We start from the raw sequence: 19,810 nt of genomic DNA on the forward strand, positions 1-19,810 counted from the left end.
TGATTTGTATTTCCCTGATAAGTAGGGATGCTGAGCATCGTTTCATGTGTCTGTTGGCCATCTGGATGTCCTTTTTGGAGAAGTGTCTGTTCATATCTTCTGCCCATTTCTTCACTGGGTTGTTTGTTTTTCGGGTGTGGAGTTTGGTGAGTTCCTTATAGATTCTGGATATCAACCCTTTATCTGATATGTCATTTGCAACTATCTTTTCCCATTCCATTGGTTGCCTATTAGTTTTGTGGGTTGTTTCCTTTGCCGTGCAGAAGCTTTTAATCTTGATGAGGTCCCAATCGTTTATTTTTCCTCTTGATTCCCTCGCTTTGGGGGATGTGTCAAGTAAGAGGTTGCTGCGGTGGAGGTCAAGGAGGTTGTTTCCTGCTTTCTCCTCTAGGGTTTTGATGGTTTCCTGTCTCACATTCAGGTCCTTTATCCATTGTAAGGTTTTTAAAATGAAAAAAAATGGGTAGAAGACACAAACAGACATTTCTCCACAAAGAACACTTACAGATGACCACGAGACACGTGAAAAGATGCTCAGCATCACTCGTCATCAGGGAAATGCAAATCAAAACCACAGTGAGATACCACCTCACACCTGTCAGGATGGCTAAACTCAACAGCACAAGAACAAGTGTTGGTGAGGATGTGGAGAAAAAGGAAGCCTCTTACACGGTTGGTGGGAAGGCAAACTGGTGCAGCCACTGTGGGAAACAGTATGAAGGTGCCTCAGAAAGTTAAAAATAGAACTACCTTATGATCCAGCAGTTACACTACTAGGTGTTTACCCAAAAAATACAAAAACACTAATTCAGAGGGATACATGCACCTCTGTGTTTAGAGCAGCATTATTTACAATAGCCAAATTATGGAAGCAGCCCAAATGTCTGTTGATAGATCAATGGATAAAGAAGATTGGCATATATATAAACTGGAATATTACTCAGCCATAAAAGTGAATGAAATCTTGTCATTTGCAACAACCTGATTGGAACTAGAGAGTATAATGTTAAGTGAAGTCAGTCAATCAGAGAAAGACCAATGTTACATGATTTCACTCACATGTGGAATTTAAGAAAACAAATGAGCAAAGGAAAAAGGGAAGGGCAAACTGAGAAACAGACTCTTAACTATAGAGAACAAACTGTTTCCAGAGGGGAGAGGGGCGGGGGGATGGGTGACATAGGTGATGGATATTAAGGAGGGCACTTGTGATGAGCCCTGGGTAATGTTTGGAAGTGCTGAATCACTATATTGTACGCCTGAAACCAATATAACGCTGTACATTAACCCTAGTAGAATTGGAATAAAAACAGTTAATAAAATCTTTAGGTTTTAGGGGTTAAATCCAATTTGATATTTTAAAAAATAGTTGATGTGGAAAAGCAGAAAGTTAAAAAAAAATGTGTTATTCTACATCCAAGTATTTGGAGATATTCCTGTTAGATTTCTGTGATTTATTTCTAGCTTAATTTCATTATGGTCAGTGAAGTTTCTTTATTTGGTATCAGGTTAGCTTGTGAAGGTTTGTTTTATGCTTTGGGGAACGTCCCATTTATGGTTGGAAAGAACAGGGACTGTGCCGTGAGCGGCGTATTCTGTGATGTCGCTTAAGTACGCTGGTTGATGGTGCTGTTCAGCTCTTCTGTGTCCCTGTTCCTTTTCCATCCACTCGCTCTGTTGATTATTAAGAGTTTCTAAGTCTCAAGGAATAATTTGTAGATTTTTTATTTCTCGTTTCATTTCTATCAGTTTATGCTTTCAAGTATCTAAAGTACTTTCATTAGGGACATATTTAGGTTTCTTATGTTATCTTCACAAATCTACCTTTTATCATTATATAGTATCCTTTTTTTATCCCTTGCAATTTTCTTGGCTTTGAAGTCTACTTGGACATTAATATAGTCACTCCAACTTTCTTTTGATGAGTGCTTGCATGGAATGATCTTTGTATCCTTTCATCCACTTATATCATTATATCCAAAGTGAGTTGGATTTAGTAGTTGTTTTTTTTTTTAAGTCCATTGTGTCCATCTCTATCCTTTAATTGGTATGTTAAGACCTTTTTTTTTTTTAATTTTTTTGAGAGAGAGAGTGTGCGTGCTCACCTGCACGTGGGGAAGGGACATGGAGAGGGAGAGAGAATCCCAAGCAGGCGGAGCCTGACGTGGAGCTTGATCTCATGACCCTAGATGGCGACCTTAGCCGAAATCAAGAATCAGGCTCTAGTGACTAAGCCACCCAGGTGCCCCAAGAACCATTTACTTATTTTTTTGTATATATATTTTTATAGTTTATTGTCAAGTTGGTTTCCATATAACACCCAGTGCTCATCCCCACAAGTGCCCTCCTCCATGCCCATCACCCCCTTCGCCTCCCCCCACCCCATCTGCCCTCAGTTTGTTCTCAGCATTTAAGAGTCTCTCATGGTTTGCCTCCCTCCCTCTCCCCAACGATTTTCTCCCCTTCTCCTCCCCCATGGTCCCCAAGAACCATTTAAAATTATGTGTTGGTCGGGCGCCTAGGTGGCTTAGTTGATTAAGTGTCCGACTTTCACTTAGGTCATGATCTCGCGGTTTGTGGGTTTGAGCCCCACGTCGGGCTCTGTGCTGACAGCCAGCTCAGAGCCTGGAGCCTGTTTCAGAGTCTGTGACTCCCTCTCTCTCTGACCCTCCCCTGCTCACGCTGTCTCTCTCTCTCTCCCTCCTAGAAATAAATAAAACATTAAAAATAAATTAAAAAAATAAAATAAAATTACGTGTTGGATTTAGTTCTACCATTTTATTATTTGTTTTCTGGTATACCTTCTCTTTGTTGTTCCTGTTTCTTTCTCCTGCCCTCTTTTGGGTTGGAATATGTAACAGTTTTTTTGGTATTGGCATTTTAATTTATCTGTGGTGTTTTTACTCTATCATTCTGTGTAGTTTTTTAGTGGTTGCCCTGAGATTACAATAGACAGACTTTTCGCAGTGTTCTTAGAATCTGTTTTACAACCTCAAGTGGAATGTGGAAATGTTAGCACCCCAGCGGCCCCTTTATCTTTCCTCTTTGATGTTGAGTTGCCCTGTGTATCACATCTACGTACATTGGAAACCCAGTGGGCATGGGATGGTTTTTTTACTTTGAATTGTCAAACATACTTTAAAGAACTCAAGAGGTTAGTCTTAGTTGAACCAGATTTTCATCATTTCTATTGCTCTTCCTTCATTCCTGATGTTCTGAAGTTCCTTCTGGTATCATTTCTGTCTGGCGAACTTAATTCGGCAATTCTTTGAGAACAGATCTCTGGGCCTTAACATACAGGTGTTGCAGCTGCATTTTGTCGAGTGGGTGGATTCGGAAATTGAGTGGATTATTCTCTCTCCGTCTTCCGCGGGTCCGGAACCCTGGTATTGCCTTTCTGGTTTCTCTGCTAATTGTGTTCCCATTTCATAACTTCCCCAATTATCTCTCCGAAGAACTGCAGAAATGGCGGTGCCCTGATTATTACGAAAACAACGTCCACAAGATGCAGCTCCCGTTTTCCAACAAGCTCCTGGGCAGCACGCTGAGCTCCGAGGAGAAGCAGGAACGGCGGCAGCAGCAGCTGCGGCGCCTGCAGGAGCTCAATGCCCGCCGGCGGGAGGAGAAGCTGCAGCTGGACCAGGAGCGGCTGGACAGACTGCTCTGTGTGCAGGTGCTGGTGGGTCCGGGGCAGGGGGGGGCTCTGGTGGAGGGCTCGGCAGCTCGGGGGGGCTTGTACCGTGTACACAGCAGCACGTGTCTCTGGACTTGGCTTCATTCATTTACTTTGGCCCTATAATCTCCTTCGTGTTATAACTTCTTTTTAAAGTTTTATTTTTTGGAGGTGGGGGGAGGGACAGAGAGAGAGAGAGAGAGAGAGAGAAAGGAAGAGAGAATCCCAAGCTGGTTCCACGCTGTCAGTGCAGGGCCCGATGAGGGGCTCGAAGTCATGAACCCTCAGGATCATGACCTGAGCTGAAACCAGGAGTCGGATGCTTAACTGACTGAGCCACCCAGGCGCCCCTGTTTTACAGCTTTTTCATTAACATGTAGCACACATGCTACAAAGTGCACAGGTCTTAAGCATGTATGTACAGCCCGATCTGCCGTCCTGAGCACCGCCAGCTTGTCCCCTCTTAGCCAGTTACCTCCCACCCCGCTCCAAAGGTAACATTTCTGACCTCTGTCACCATAGATTAGTTTTGCCCCCTCAGGTGGTGCTGAGGCCCTGATGCGACGCAGCCTAGGGACAGTGGGGAGGAGGGCCGGGTGTGGAGCTCAGGTGGGAGGGGAGGTTTGTGGAGGGACAGGCTCGGGGAGTTCTGGGAGCCCCCTTCTGCCGTGGTTTCTCTCCGTTTGGCTCCTGAGCCACATGTCCCTCCTTCCTGTTGGTGCTCGCACCGACAGTGGAGATGAATGGTGGCCACTCCGCTTTCAGGAACTGCTGGAGGACGGCCAGATGGACCAGTTTCACAAGGCCCTCGTAGAGCTGAACATGGACTCGCCGGAAGAGCTGCAGTCCTACATACAGAAGCTCAGCTCGGCCGTGGAGCAGGCCAAGCAGAAAATCCTTCAGGCAGAAGTCACCCTCGAGGTGGATGTGGTGGACAGCAAGCCGGAGGTACCAGGGGCCTTGGGAGGAGGGTCCTGTAGTGTCATTTAGAGAGGACAGCCCTTCCTGGGGACGGGAGGAGTGGCTTGAGCAGGCTGGCATCAAAGAGGCGTGACCAGACTTGGGAAAGCAACGTGGGGCGAGCTCTGCGTGGGGCAGAGATGGCGCTGACCTTGTGCCCACTGAGGTTCTCCCTGAGAGATCTCACCCTGTGGGCCTCTGGCCCCCCGGGCGTGGGAGCTGTGCGTGTCTAGCAGGAAGAACATTCACGGGCCAGTCGTGTGGTGCCCTCTTGAACCTGAACCTTCTCCTCCGACGGTTATTTGTAGCCCCTTCCACTTTTTTCTGATGTTTTCTTAAATACATTGTGGTTGATGTTTCACTTCTTCTCTGTCTCAACGTCCTCTAAGGATGGAGATGGTGCTTCATAATAGTGGATGGATGTTTTACAGCAACTGGTAGGTGTGCTCAGTAAGATATCTGTGGGTTGATTTGAGGTCAGCCTTTTATTACTAAAACTGTTAGAATAAACCATTTGATCTTCTCTGTCTTACCTTTTTGTGTCACTGCCAGTAGACTCTTAGTGTTGAGGTGGCCTGAGGTCAGGTGGCAGGGCCGAGATGGGGCCCTGGGTGCTGCACACTCGGTAGCTGGTCACCTGCCTGTAGAATTGGAGGAGAGTGTTCCGGAGCGTGTGCCTTCCTCCTGCATCTGTCAGCCCTAGCGTTCTAAAACAAAGGACTTGTCCCTTGCCTGGTGGCCCTTCTGGGCCAGTATTAAGCACACTAATTTGGTGTTTTTTGTCTAATTTATTTATTTTTGAGAGTGAGAAAGAGAGAGAGAGAGAGAAGGGGGGAGGGGCAGCCACAGAATCCGAAGCTGGCTCCAGGCTCTGAGCTGTCAGCACAGAGCCCAGCTTGGGGCTCGAACTCCTGAACAGTGAGATCATGACCCGAGCCCAAGTCAGGCTTAACTGACTGAGCCACCCAGGCTGGTTTTTTACTTTAAGTCAACTTTCTCTAAATTCTAAAACCAAGACTTTTAGAAATGGAACAGTCCAGTTTGTGCTGGGTGGCGTGGTGACTTGCTGGTGACTTGGGAGCTGGTTTTGGCTGGGTGGGGGGGCCTGTTCTCACGGCTCCAGCTCTCAGCTGGGAGGCTCACCCCCACCCTTGCCGTGCTCAGCCTCCATCTCCAGCTCTCCTGCGGCAGAGACTCCCGGAGGCCAGCAGTGGCCAGGGCGCGTGTGTCCCGGCAGAGCCCGAGTCAGCCTCCCCAGACATAGTTTCCTGGTGCCTGAGGTCTCGGCCAGGGCCCTTTCTTGCCGTCTCACTCTGGCACCGATGAGCCTTCCTAGTTCGCCTCCCTGAGTCTTCCGGTTGTGCTTTGGGTCTCAGCTGTTTCCTGGGATCCAGACCAGTGGTGCCTCTGTTGTTTATTCACCCACATTCAGTATTTATCCTGCTTAACAGGACATCAGCGGCTTTCTCCCAGAGATGTGCCGCCGAGCCACTGGCCGGTGGGCAGGTGAGGGGTTTCAAATTTAAAATGAAAAGCCCCTGAGGCGCCTGGGTGGCTCAGTCCATTAAGTGTCCAGCTTCGGCTCATGATCTCACGGTTCGTGAGTTCGGGCCCCATGTTGGGCTATGTGCTGACAGCTCAGAGCCTGGAGGCTGCTCTGGATTCTATGTCTCTCTCTCTCTCTCTGTCCCTCTTCTGCTGGTGCTCTGTGTCTCTGTCTCTCAAAAATTAAAAAAAAAAAAATTAAAAAAAAAAGCAAATAGGGGCGCCTGGGTGGCTCAGTCGGTTAAGCGTCCGACTTCGGCTTAGGTCATGATCTTGTAGTTCATGGGTTCTAGCCCCATGTTGAGCTCTGTGCTGACAGCTAGCTCAGAGCCTGGAGCCTGTTTCAGATTCTGTGTCACTATCTCTCTCTGACCCTCCCCTGCTCATGCTGTCTCTCTCTCAGAAATAAAACATTAAAAAAAATTTTTTTTAAAAATCCTTCTATTTAAGAAAAAAGTAAATAAAATTATAAAATCAAAAGCCCAAATGACTATAAAATGTGATTTCTGAGCAGTTGAAGAACTAGTTTTCCCTTCTCTTTGTTGATTTTTCTGCATTTGTTATATGCTGTGCCTCAGGCACTCCTTCGTGCAGTTGGCAAGTCCCTACTTTGTGCTGTGCTCTGGGGATACGAATTCTCGCTCTCTCTGGGGACTGGGGAGATTTTCAGATGTGGGACTTTAGTTTTTCTGCATACGACACATTTGAGAGTTGACCTGTGCCCAAAGCTCTGAGGGTCAGTCAGCATTTATTGAAGGGGATTGTTAGTGATTAGAGTTGATTGCAGTAACCTTCATGGGGTGTGTATCCCATGTGACCGCATCATTGGCTGGCTAGTTCTCAGAAAGTATTTCTAGTGTTTTCCAACAATGTAATTCTTTTAGAATGGAGAGAATGGCTTTATGTGGAATCAAAGTTCATACTGAAATGCCATGCAAGCAGTGATGGCTATATTGGATTAATTCAGCAAAATTTTTAACTTACAGTGTTTTCTGAAGTCCCTTGTCCCCCCACAGCCCAGTCCGTCCCAGCCCTTGCGGTTCTGCAGAGGTTCTGATGGGTGGGTTGTAGAGGAGGAGCCTTTGCCAGCATTCCTAATCAGGGATTTGCAGTGGAGGATGTTGGCTTCCGTGCCTGCATGTGCAGCGGTGGGGAGGGGGGAGCACAGTTCCAGAGCAGTCACTTCTTGGAGAACACAGTGGGCTTAATATAGAAGGTTCTCTTGTCTCATTAGCCAAGATCAGAGCCGGCCTCGGCTTGTTCTTAGGCCGCGCAATCAAGACTGTTCCAGGGACCACGCCGCATCTTGCCTGACGTGCTCTGGCAGACTCGTTCAGTTCAGTTCCAGAAGAATTCCTGTTTGTGTTCTGAACGCCACACAGTCCGCACAGAGGCCCTGGCAAACCCTAGAGGGAGAGAAGCCAGCCGCGGTAGAGAAGCCTGTTCTGTCTGAAATGACTAGCTTTGTTTCTCTGTGAATCGTAGGAATTTGGATTAGTAAAGTACCTTTTTATCATTTTATTTTTATTTTAGTTTTTTAATTATCTTTGCGAGAGGACAAGCAAGGGAGGGCCAGACAGAGGATCTGAAGCAGGCTCTGTGCTCACGGCTGACAGCAGCAAACCTGATGTGGGGCTCGAACCCCCACGGAACGTGAGAGCATGACCTGAGCTGAAGTGGGGCGCTCAACTGACTGAGCCACCCAGTCTTTTTATTGATTTAGTGGAAGTTGTCTTTAAGGTGGCCTGCGTTTGAATATAGCCAAGTGAAGTGGATGATGATAATTTTGCTGTAGCTGAAGAGGCCTTTTGGGACTCGAACATCTTACAATCCTCTGTTCCAGGGAATGTTGAGGGGCTCACTGCTCAGTGGTGGCCATGGAATGCTAGGATCTAGCAATGTAGGTTAAGGCACAGTTCTTGCATTCCTTGGTGCCTAAAAAAAAAAATAGGGCTATTGAATCATACTTAGTTGACTGTAATAAAACTTATCTCGTGTGATGGTAGATGTGTGTGGGGGTTTAGATGAAGTTTTTGTTTTTTTTTTTTTAACATTTATTTTGAGAGAGAGAGCGAGGCAGAGAGGGAATCCCAGGCAGGCTCCGTGCTGTCAGCAAAGAGCCCAGTGTGGAGCTTGATCTCATAAACAGTGAGGCGAAACACTGAGCTGAAATCCAGAGCCCGACACTTGAGCAGCTGAGCCACCCAGGCGTCCCGAAATGACGTTTTGAGAAAGGCCTGGGGTAGTTGAGCTGGCGCCTGGAAGAGGATATGGTTTCAGTAGGTAGCAGAAGCGGAGGGAAGGACATTACAGACTGAGTTCGATGCCAAGAAGCTCGCGTGCAGGGATCACGGTAGGCTTGGCGTGCAGTGTGGATGATGAAGCAGGGAAGGGAGGCGGGGGGCCGCCTGCAGAGGTCCTCGTCAGTCAGCCTGGATGTTATTCTCTGGACAGAGCCTTTGGAGGGTGTCTGGCAAGGAGCTAGTGCAAGGAAACTTGCTGTTAGGAAGATAACTGCCGGAAGTTTCGATGGTGGGTTTGGGGAGAGGGGAGGTGGGGGATGGGAAGGCAGGGTGGAAATGTGCATGGTTATCGGGGAGAAGGCTCATGGGGCGTGGGGGAGATGCCATGGGTATGGAGGGGCCAGGGGACACTTCAGGGGTAGCGTCGGGGTGCCTGGGTGGCTCAGTCAGATATGTGTCTGACTCTTGATTTTGGCTCAGGTCTCAATCTCTTCGGTTCATGAGATCGAGCCCCTCGTTGGGCTCTGTGCTGCCAGCATGGAGCCTGCTTGGGATTCTCTCTTCCCCTCTTTTCCTGCCCCTCCCCGCTCATGCACACACGTGTGTGCGCACTCTCTCTCTCGCTCTCAAATAAATAAACATAAAAAGGTAGCATCCAGGGATCTTGGTGCCACGTAGGGGCAGTGGTGACAGGAGTGCCGGTTGCTGATAATAGAACGTGTGACACGTGCCAGAGCACTGGTGCAGGTGCCGTGACTCCATGGTTGTGTAAGCGCTGTCGCATTTCCATTTGACAGAAGAGGCAGCTGGGGCTTAGCGGGCCAAGGGGTCTGCTTGAGGCTGCCCAGCTGGAGGTAGTGCAGCTGACCTTCAGACCAGCTGACCTTCGGCCCCAGGCTGTCTGATTGCAGGTTTGCTCTGGTCACCAGGGGCCATCCGGAAAGGCAGTGGGTGGAGGCAGCCATGGGTTTGAGCACCTATTTTTAAAGTGTCAGTGGGATGTTAGGTGGAACTTGCCAGGACCCACCCATGGAAGGACCTAGAATTGCATGGGGAGTGAGAAAAGAAGGATGCCCAGGTCAGACCCCTGCTTCCGGGCCTGAGTGCAGAGGAGAAGCCTTAGGAAGAGACTGAGGAAGAGCAGTTAGAGAGCAGCAGCCCAAGTGGGAGAGCTGTAAGCGCAGGGGGCGGGGCCAGCCTGGGAGGTGCGGGGGCACGAGAGGGGGATAGGTGGGTAGTTGGCTTTCTGAGGCGCGTGAGGCCATCTGCCGAGGACCGAGGACCGCTAGTGGTGGCCAGGGGGGCCGAGGAGAAGAGCTGGGGGAGGTTGAAGACCCCGCCCCGGGTGACGAATATTCTTGCTCTAGAGGATGAAGACCCCCCCACCCTGGGGGACAAGGATCCCCCTCTCCCTTCCCTGGGGGTGAAGATCTTTGCTCTAGGGGATGAAGATCCCCCCCACCCTGGGGACAAGGACCCCCTCCCTCCGAAACCCACTCCCCCCCCTGCCCTGGGGGTCGCACGTGGCAGCTCAAGAGGGCAACAGGCCCACCTGCAGCGGCCTGGGGCTTTCTCACTCTTGCACAAGGAGCGCATTTCCCTGCCGTGCTGCCGCCTGGAAAACTACACTTAGCAGCGTAAAATGATGTCCATCGTGCTGTGCTTACGTAAGTTTGACAGGTCAGGGGTTAGGAGAGAGCGTAGCAGGGATCTCTGCTCCGTGACACCCACCTGGGGCCTCCGCTGCAAAAGCTTGGGTAGCTGGGCACTGCGACCCGGAGGGTTTTCACTTCTCTGGCCCCTGGGGCTAGGATGTGCTGTGGATGGACCTGAGCACCCCTGCGGGGCCTGGCCATGTGCCTTGGGCTTTTCAGAGTGGCAGCCAGCTTCTAGGAGGGAGCTCCCCAAGGGAGATCAGCCAGTGAATGTTTCAAGAGGTCAAGGGCAAGGAAGCTGTGCAGCCATTTATGACGGCACGTTGGAAGTCACACGACACGCTTACAGCATGGTGTGTTGGTTGGAGCCTCACAGGTCCCTACGAAGATGCAAGGGGAGGAAAATAGGCCCCACCTCCTTATGGGGAGTGTCGAAGTCCCACTGAGGAAGAGCACGTGGGATGGAAGATACTGTGACCGGCTTTGAAAGTACGGTGCACCCCAGAGCATAAGTGGAAGGAGCACTGGGTGGCGCCCTTTAGGCTTTGAGAGGGACGGCTGGAGCAGCAGAGCACATCCAGTGGGGCTGGGGTGGCGGTGACTGGGTTGCAGGGGAGTGGAGGAAGGTGTGAATGCACCCAGGGAGGTGTCACTGGGAGTCTGGTCAGAGGAGTGGAGGTTGGGGTGGAGAGGAGGACACAGAATCTGAAACAGGCTCCAGGCTCTGAGCTAGCTGTCAGCACAGAGCCCGACGTGGGGCTTGAACCCACAAACCATAAGATCATGACCTGAGCTGAAGTCAGATGCTCAACTGACTGAGCCACCCAGGCACCCCCGGGAGACCGTCATTTCCATAGCAGGTCCTTGTTAGACCTGTTATCAAGGAATGCAACACAGCAGTTTGTCCTGTAACTTCTCCCCTTGAGTCCAGAAGGTAAAACTCTGCCTTTCACGTGGCACAGCCGCAGATGGGTAGAGATGTCGTCTAGAGCCACACCACCCCTGCCCGGTTTCCTTGTCCAGGTCCCCATCACCGCGCGCCCCGAGCCCTCCGTGGGGAGCGGTGCCCGCATGCGCAGGCTCTGCCCAGGTTTGCTGCAGCTGAAGAGGAAAGCCTGTGTGTGGGCCGCTGCGGTTCCAAGCTCTGCCACCTCGGGAGCTCTTAGTCACGTCTCCAGCCCAGCAGACTGGCTCGTGAGGGACGACTCATGACGCCCATTAGCGCTGTGCTTGTATTTATTAAGCATTAAGAGATTTATTTAATCTTCTGGTGTCTGGGCCACGTTGTAGGATGCCGGCTCTTGCACCCTCTCCCCCAGAACTGTGCGTGTGGGGTATGCCTGCTGCAGGCAGCCTGCCCCCCGCCCTGGGGCCCTGGCTTGAGCGGCCTCACCAGCGGGCTTCAGAGAGAAGGTGGGATGGGGGGGGGGGGGGGGGGGGNGGGGGGGGGGGCTGTTGAGGTTTGTGTGAGGTAGGGGATAGGAGCAAAGCCTATTCGTGGCCTTTTAGGTTTTTAATCCTTGTGTTCATTTGTCTTCCTCTTTTTTTTTTTTTTTTTAACAGTTTAGAAAATTTTTCATAGTTTTAATATAAACTTTTAGGACATTGAGCAAAACACCAGTTCTTGTTCGTGACCATGAACTGATAGAGTGAAGGCCTGAAGTTACAAGTGCTGTTTTGTCCTGTATATTCTGTCCTTAGACCCCTGACCTGGAGCAGCTCGAGCCGACTCTGGAAGAGGTGGAAAGCATCAATGACTTTGAACCCTTGTTTTCAGAGGAAACCCCTGACGTGGAGAAGCCAGTCGCCACTGTCCAGGTTGGGACCCTGTAGCCTGCGCCTTGCTTCTGCTTTGAAACTGTTGACATAAACGACCAGTCTGGTCTAGTCTGCTTCTTTAAGAGTAGTTTAAAAAAAAAAAAAAAAAAAAAATTCCAGTTGTATTTTCTACAAAGGTGGGAGGTGGGGGTACTAATACTTACAGTTTCTGAAGTCAAAGCTTTTCCTGCTGGGTAATGGGGTTCCAGCACTAAGATCTGTGAACCTGTGGGAAAATGGCATAAACATCTAGGCAAGTAGTTGAGAACTTTAAAGACTAGCTTTAGTGGTTTCATTTATTTTATTTATTTTTTAAATCTCTTTATTCTGAGAGAGAGAGTGAGCATGAGTAGGGGAGGGGCAGAGAGAGTGAGGGAGAGAGAGAATCGCAAGCAGGCCCGGCACTGTTAGCATGGAGCCTGACGCAGGGCTCGAACTCACGAACCTCGAGATCACGACCTGAGCTGAAACTGAGGCTCAGACGCTTAACCGACTGAACCACCCACGTGCCCTTTGGCTCCATATACATTTAAGCCAGTGTCAGTGTGCTTAATCCTCATTTGGGCCTATGTTTCTGTCCTTGCAATGGCAACCAGACAGACTGACCGGAGTCTGAGGCTCCCCTGGGAGAGAGCTTTCCGCTGCTGCTTTTCATGAGATCTCTTTCCTTGCAATGCAGGGACCATTTCATGATGCAGAGTTGTAGGTACCTGTAATTCAGAGGCAGAAGGAAGGTAGAAAATGGAACTCAAGAGAGCTGGGGAGAGGTTATTCTGACACGAACAAAGGACAGAAGCTCTGCTGGAATAAGAAATGCGGTTTGGGGGAACTGGCAACTGGAATGTTTGTCACTGTGGCCTAAAAATATCTTCTAAACCTTGGGTTTTTAAAGCCCGTGTTTAACTTGGCAGCGTATCATCAGCTGTTCGTTGGGACAGAACGAATTCGAGCTCCAGAAATTATCTTCCAGCCGTCTCTCATCGGGGAAGAGCAGGCTGGGGTAGCAGAGACCCTTCAGTACGTCCTGGACAGGTGAGGCTGGACTCTCTTCGCCTTAGAGTTTCCAGAACCGTTTCCTCGGATCTTGCACTGAATGATCCAGTAGGCGGGTCGGGCGTTGGAAAATCTGCCTCCTGCCCTCCTTTTAATTGACTTGCTGTGCTCAGATGGTACTCTTTGTCTCTCCGCAGCTCCGGCGTGGTGGTGGGTGGGGGGGCGGGGAGGGCTCTGTACTTCTTTTCTGAACATGTAAATGCTCGGTTGATTTGAGGAGCTTTACAGAATTCTTTTACATTGGAGCAGCAGTAACGTGTGCATTGGTTTTCATATAAACCTTTACAGGATTGAAGATGAACGGTTTTTAAGTTCCCTAAATATGTGCAGAACTTAGAAAAGTGTTTTCCTCCTTGCAGACGTTTTATCTGAGAGTTTGCGTTTCTATAAAATGCTCCTCCCCGTCCCATTTCTACAGGCAGTTTCCTGCAGTGTGGGTTTTCATAGTTGAAGCTGGCCAAGCGGAGAGCATGATGTTAGTACTCTGGCTGCTGATGGTTGAAACAGGGTGAAAACTGCCACGTGGTGGCAAGGAAGGAAAGCTGTGGCAGCCACTTTGTTTGAGTGGCCTTGACCTTTGTCTTAACGAGAAAGTAGAAGATAAACCTGTTATTTATATATTTTTTTAAAAAACACACAGGTAGAAAGATGGGCCAGTGAAAGGAAGGCAGGGCTTTTTGGGGTGATGGAAATGTTCTGTGGCTTGTAGTGATGGTTACTGGAGTGTGTAGATTTTTTTTTTTTTTAATTTTTTTTTTTAATGTTTTATTTATTTCTAGGAGAGAGAGAGACAGCGTGAGCAGGGGAGGGTCAGAGAGAGAGGGAGTCACAGACTGAAACAGGCTCCAGGCTCTGAGCTGGCAGTCAGCACAGAGCCCGACGCGGGGCCCGAACCCACGAACCGCGAGATCATGACCTAAGCGAAAGTCGGACGCTTAACCGACTAAGCCACCCAGGCGCCCCCGGAGTGTGTAGATTTGTCAGACTTCATCAAAACGTTTGCAGATCAGTCCTCTATAAAGTCACTTTTTAAAAAACGTGTTAAAAGACACACAACTTCTAATCCCATTAAGGAAATGAATTCTATAAAGTTGTTAAGTGAAAATTGGAAGTTTTTTTTTTTTAAACACTTTCTCTGCAGATGTTTTCTGATTTGTGCCAAGAGCTTACATTGCTGCATCTGCATTCTGCCCTGAGCTTCAAGTTGCTAGGACTGTACTGGAAGGAATCGTCTGTCTCCTAGGTACTCCAGGGATGTTCAGGACGTGCTGGTTCAGAACGTTTTCCTCACCGGTGGGAACATGATGTACCCTGGGATGAAAGGTAGAATCGAGAAGGAGCTGTTGGAGATGAGGCCCTTCCAGTCTTCTTTTAAGGTACTGGTTGTTCACATAACCGGCTGTTTGGTAAATAGCATTAGTTATTGGTTTTCTTTTCGTTTTTTAATTTTTTTTTAACATTTATTCATTTTTGAGACAGAGCACTAGTGGGGGAGGGGCAGAGAGAGAGGGAGACACGGAATCTGAAGCAGGCTCCAGGCTCTGAGCTGACAGCACAGAGCCTGATGCAGGGCTCGAACCCACAGACTGCAAGATCATGACCTGAGCTGAAGTCGGACACTCAACCGACTGAGCCACCCAGGCGCCCCTGGTTATTGGTTTTCTGACCACAGAAGTAATAAACGGTCATGTAGAGGAGGAAAATGACCTTATAATTCCATCTCCACACATGTCCACTGTTAATGTTTTTGTGGCTTCTGGTCTTTGGTATGTATTGAATTTTTAAAGCAGAATAGGAATCATGTTTTTAATATTTCTCTGAGGTTTTTTTAACTGAAAAAAGATGTACAATCTAAGAAAATTTAGAGAACACAGGCAGTGTGTTCTAAGGATAGTCATTCTTTTCGCTCATCCCTTATTCTACAGGCCAAGCTTCTCTTTTACAGATTATCTATACATGAGTGTACCCTGCCTTGTAACCTAAATTTCCTTAACCCGCCATGAGCGTTTTCTGATGTCTTTCTTCCAAAATACTATTTTTTTTTTATATGGTGTGGCTGTCCCATAACATATCTCATGAACGTCTGGTTGTTAAGAAACGTGGTCTGAGCCCCCGTCAAGGACCAGGCACCTTGCAGATGCCGACACGTCCCAGACACAGCCCCCAGCTGCAAGGAACTTGCTGCCAGAGGGGCAGCAGTTGCTGAAACAGGCCATGATAGCCCAGAACGTGATGGACATTCAGGCACGGGCACCTGTCAGTCTTGGAGGTCAGGAAAGGCTCCACGGAGCTGAGTCCTTCCTAGGAGGAGGGGGTGTTTGCCCTGGAGACACTGGAGTGGGGTGGGACGGAGGGGGCACTGCAGACCGGGATCGGCATGAGCAAAGGCATGAGCAAAGGCTCCGGGGCCAGAGGCCGGCGGAGGGAGTAAGCGCAGCTGAGCGTGGCTGGAGCACTGGGCTGCGGAAGAGGAGTGGCGAGGGGTGTGGTGGGGAGCGATGCAGCGCCCACGCATCCTGCTGAGAGGCCGACCTTGGTTCAGTGTGCTGCGTGACATATTACACATTCACGGCGTGGGTTTTGGGCTTTGGCCTCAGCTCCAGCACCACCATTACTGAATTTTGCCGAGCCTTTGTCTTCTCACTGGTACAAAGAGGTAATGATCCCTCCTGTCACCAGGATTCAGCATGCTAGTGCAAGTCAAGTGCTCAGCATAGGGCCTGCACGGAACGAACACCCAGACGTTACCTGTTGTACAGGGCAGCGGTGGGGGGGCTGCTCCCTGGGGTCGGTCCCGGTTCCGTGATCTGCTAGGGCTCACAGGAATCTGCATACCGTCACACTCCTGGCTGTGATTTGAAACAAAGTAAAATCAGTGAAGGGAGAAGGTGCAAGGGGTGAAGTGTGGGGAAAAGCAGGTACAAGCCACTGTGGCGTCACACAGGACACGTTTACTTCTCCCCAGCAATGAGCTGTGGCCACGTACGTGGGCTGTCACCAACCTGTGAAGCTCATTAGAGACTCAGTGCCCAGGGTTTTCCCGGGGGATGCCTGGCGGTCCCTGAACTCCAGACTCACAGAGGGAAGCAGGTGTTGAGCATAGAGCACATCCAGACAGCAGGAGCAGTGAGCTGCTCCCTGGGTCCACTGTGGAGGCCCCCTGAGGTCCGAGCCCCGGGTACCAGCCAGGATGGTCCGGAAGCAGTCGGGCCTGCGGGTTAACTCTTCCCTGCACGGCTGTTGTTACTGTCAGGCCACGTGGGACGGAGAAGGAGTCTAAGCATGGGACTTGTTTCATTCCTTCTGAATTTAGGCAGATATTTTGACTGTTGTGGAAAATGGGGGAGTTGGGAAGCAGACGGCCAGTTAGTATCAGAAGCAGGCGGCCAGTTAGGCAGCAGCTCCCGGGCTTCACTGTGGAGGCCTCGCTCCTCACCACAGTCCGCGGGGGCTCCTGTGATCTGACCTCGGATCACTCTCCCTGCCACCCTCTCCTTAGCTCCCCAGTAAGCCATGTTTTCTTGCTTCGGGGCATTTGCACCTGCTCGGTCCCTTTGCCTAGAATATTCTTTCCATCTCAGTCCAGTGTCTGCCACAGCTGGCTTACGTGTCACTTATGCCAGAAGCCTTCCCTGGCCCTCCCTGTACTCCCGACTAGGCCCACCTCAGCAGGGAAGAACAGGCTGTCCCGTGAACTGTCGGGTGCCAGGCCTTGGCTCGGTGTCCTCGGTAGGAACCTTGCAGCACCGGGAGAGGATGGGGACGCTGGTGTGGCAGAGGTGAGGGGGTGAACTCTGAGAACTGAGTAACAGGCCAGATTTGGGGAGAGAAGGGTGGGACCCAAGACAACCCCAAGTTCTAGGTCGGGCAGCTGATGGGATACAGACGACATCTGCTGGGCTGGGGAGTGGGAGAGGGCGAGCAGGCTGGAGGCTGGATCAGGAGCCCCACTCCTGAGGCGGGTAGGGTTGAGTTGCCAGGGAGATGCCCAGGAGGCTGTGACTCATGGCCAGCTGCTGAGTGCTCGAGAGAGAGGCAGGAGGGTGGATGCGGAGCCCCGAGGGCAACTGTGTCATTAGTGGGCACTGTTGGGAGGCTGGGTGGTGTCCATGGTTAGGCCTTACATGACACCAGCATTTCAGGGCATCGGAAGGGTGGGGGTGCCCGTGAGGGAGGCTGAGGATGCCCAGACCGTTGGGCAGTGGCGCAGAGGGTGGGGATAGGTGTGAGCCAGTGGCCGTGACTTGTGATGATGGTACTGAGCCCACGTCGTATTATTGGCTATTTAAGATCTATATCTTGATCCTCCTGAAAGCCTTTCCTGTGGATGACTTTGTGCACGTTAGTTGTAGGAATGCCGCCAGGGCTCCCCTCCTGCTGTCCGTCAGCTGGCTCGGCCTCCTGTGGCTCGGCCCGTCTTTCATCTCTGCTGCCTGTCCTGCTCCTTTGCAGCTGCGGAAATTGTGTGTCATGCCAGCACTAGCCCCTGGTCTTAACAGTGTCGGTTATGTGTGCAGCAGTGGCTCAGACATGAACCATTTAAGACCCTAAATGTGTACTTTTACATCTTTAAGTTTCTGTTGGTCCCTCCCTTCCTCCTCCTCCGTCTCCTCCTCCTTTCTTGCTTTCATTTTTTTTTTTTTTGAAAGAGAGAGAAAGAGTGTGTAAAATGGAGGGGAGGGGGAGAGAGAGAATCTTAATTAGGCTCCCTGGCTAGCGCAGAGCCCAACCTCACCACCCTGAGATCATGACTTGAACTGCAATCAAGAGTTGGATGCTTAACTGACTGAGCCATGCAGGTGCTCCAGTGTTTTCTTATTTAACAGCAAACCGTTTTTTAAAAAAATTTTTTTGTTTTATTTATTTTTGAGACTGAACGTGAATGCGGGAGGGACAGAGAGAGAGACACACACACAGAATCGAAGCAGACTCCAGGCTCTGAGCTGTCAGCACAGAGCCCGATGCGGGGCTTGAATCCATGAACCATGAGATCATGACCTGAGCCGAAGTAGGACGCTTAAAACACTGAGCCACCCAGGCGACCAGCAGCAAACCATTTTAAATTCAACCATAGTAGTGTTTTAAAGTTAAATAAACTTTTAAATGTGTATGATTTTAACCAAAAAAAGAGAATGTTGATGGCTTATTTTGTAACCTACGTATGTATGTATTTTTACTTTTCAAATCACCATTTTGTTGTGTTAGTAGGTACACGGTCAAAGCCTCTTTTGTATGGCTCTGTCATATTCCATTGTTGTCTTCGTGTAGCTGACTGCTTTTTCGTTGGTAATAACAAAAGCCACCGTTTGTCACTACTCAGCCGATGCCAGGAGTGTCCACCTGCTTGCACTCATCTCTCGGCGAGTCTCTGGCCAGAGAGCAGGGGCTCTCCTCCACGTTTATTCGGGGTCTCTTGTGGCATGTCCCTCCCCCAGCACCCGGCCTGGTGGCCGCCTGACTTTGGTGTTTATGTGCTTCCTCTGCCTCCTGTGCCTGCTGATCGTTCACTTGCCTGTTACTTCAGGAAGTTCTGAGCCCACCATTCCAAGCCGGGGCTCCTGTGCTGGGGAAGGGAGCACTGAGGGGAGGCGAAGCAGGAAGCCTGATTCGAGCTACAGAGGATGTTCCCCGCTCCGGTCAGGTCAGCCTGGTTGCGGGGCCGCTGACCCCGGCCTGGCCTGACACAGCCGCGGAAACAGCACTGGCCGCGGCCTGGAGAGCCCCAGGCGGTCCTCTCCCGGCTCCGCTCCTGAGGCTCGTTTGCCACCTATGCTGCCGCCGCCTCCTCGCATCAGCCTCCGCTTCCCTCCTGTGGGCAGCGGGGGCCTCTCTGACCCTCAGGGGCAGGCGCAGTGGTGGTAAAGGCCACCAGGCCGAGCCCGGTGTGCCCGGCGCCCTCCTGGGATGTGCCTGGCGTCTCCGCTCAGCCGTGTGGGCAGGGGGAGGCCGTCCCGCGTGGGCGTTCCTGGGCTGCCGCTGCCGCCTAGACGACGGCCCCCTGCTGAGTGCTCTTTGTGTTTCAGGTTCAGCTTGCCTCCAACCCGGTGCTGGACGCCTGGTACGGCGCTCGGGACTGGGCCTTGGATCACCTGGGCGACGACCAGGTCTGGATCACCAGGAAGGAGTACGAAGAGAAGGGGGGAGAGTACCTCAAGGAGCACTGTGCATCCAACATCTACGTCCCCATCCGCCTGCCCAAGCAGGCCTCACGCTTCTCAGACGCGCAGGCACCCGGCAAAGGCTTGGGGGCCGCTGGGGGCGGCGCGGGCGAACAGGCGTAGCGGGGACCCCCGGGCCGTGTGGGCCAGCACTCCTGGCGGGGGCTGTGCTGGCTGTGGCTGGGCCCTCCGGGAGCGCTGGCCTGTGGGCTGGGTGCTCCTGGGCAGAATGGTCACGGGTCGCTCGGAGGCACCCTTGGAACTGCATTGGCTCGGGGCTCCTGCAGTGAAGAGACGTTGGGTGACTTCTGGGGTGTTTGCTGAACCAAGGATGAGTGGTGGCAGCAGCTTCCCGCAGCAGTAAACGAAGACGGTGGAGGACAGGGATGTACAAAATGTGAAAATTGTTTCTTCATTTAAAATAAATCCTTTTTAAAAAAAAAATACCTTAAAAATCCTTTAAAATTTATATTGCCGGTGTAGTTACTCTTCTTGACTTTATTCAGAATTGCGCACATGCCCAGCAGGTGGAGGCCTTTCCCACGTGTATAAAAAAAGGTGACGTTGTTATAACGAGAGCAGTCACCCATGAAATCTCAGGGGCCTGGATTCAGGGTGGGCCCTCCATCAGTGACTGGTGTCCTTATGTAAGAAGTGACACAGGGAAGAAGACCACGTGAAGACAGAGGCAGACACTGGAGTAAG

General features: G+C 50.8%; 1 protein-coding gene across 1 annotated transcript in view; it reads left to right on the forward strand.

Annotated features, from left to right (window-relative positions):
• Nucleotides 1-19,536, forward strand: part of ACTR5 (actin related protein 5) — a 28,332-nt gene extending 8,796 nt beyond the window's left edge. Inside the window, exons 4-9 of the mRNA XM_039227184.1 lie at nucleotides 3,456-3,673; nucleotides 4,439-4,621; nucleotides 11,778-11,894; nucleotides 12,787-12,926; nucleotides 14,191-14,323; nucleotides 18,971-19,536. Coding sequence (XP_039083115.1) covers nucleotides 3,456-3,673; nucleotides 4,439-4,621; nucleotides 11,778-11,894; nucleotides 12,787-12,926; nucleotides 14,191-14,323; nucleotides 18,971-19,228 — 1,049 coding nt within the window. The 3' untranslated portion in view covers nucleotides 19,229-19,536. The remainder of the gene's footprint in view (nucleotides 1-3,455; nucleotides 3,674-4,438; nucleotides 4,622-11,777; nucleotides 11,895-12,786; nucleotides 12,927-14,190; nucleotides 14,324-18,970) is intronic.
• The last annotated feature ends 274 nt before the right edge of the window (nucleotides 19,537-19,810 follow it).

Source organism: Hyaena hyaena, unplaced genomic scaffold (genome assembly GCF_003009895.1).
Source record: "Hyaena hyaena isolate Hyena2069 unplaced genomic scaffold, ASM300989v1 scaffold_25, whole genome shotgun sequence".
In the NCBI taxonomy this organism is placed as follows: Eukaryota; Metazoa; Chordata; class Mammalia; order Carnivora; family Hyaenidae; genus Hyaena; species Hyaena hyaena.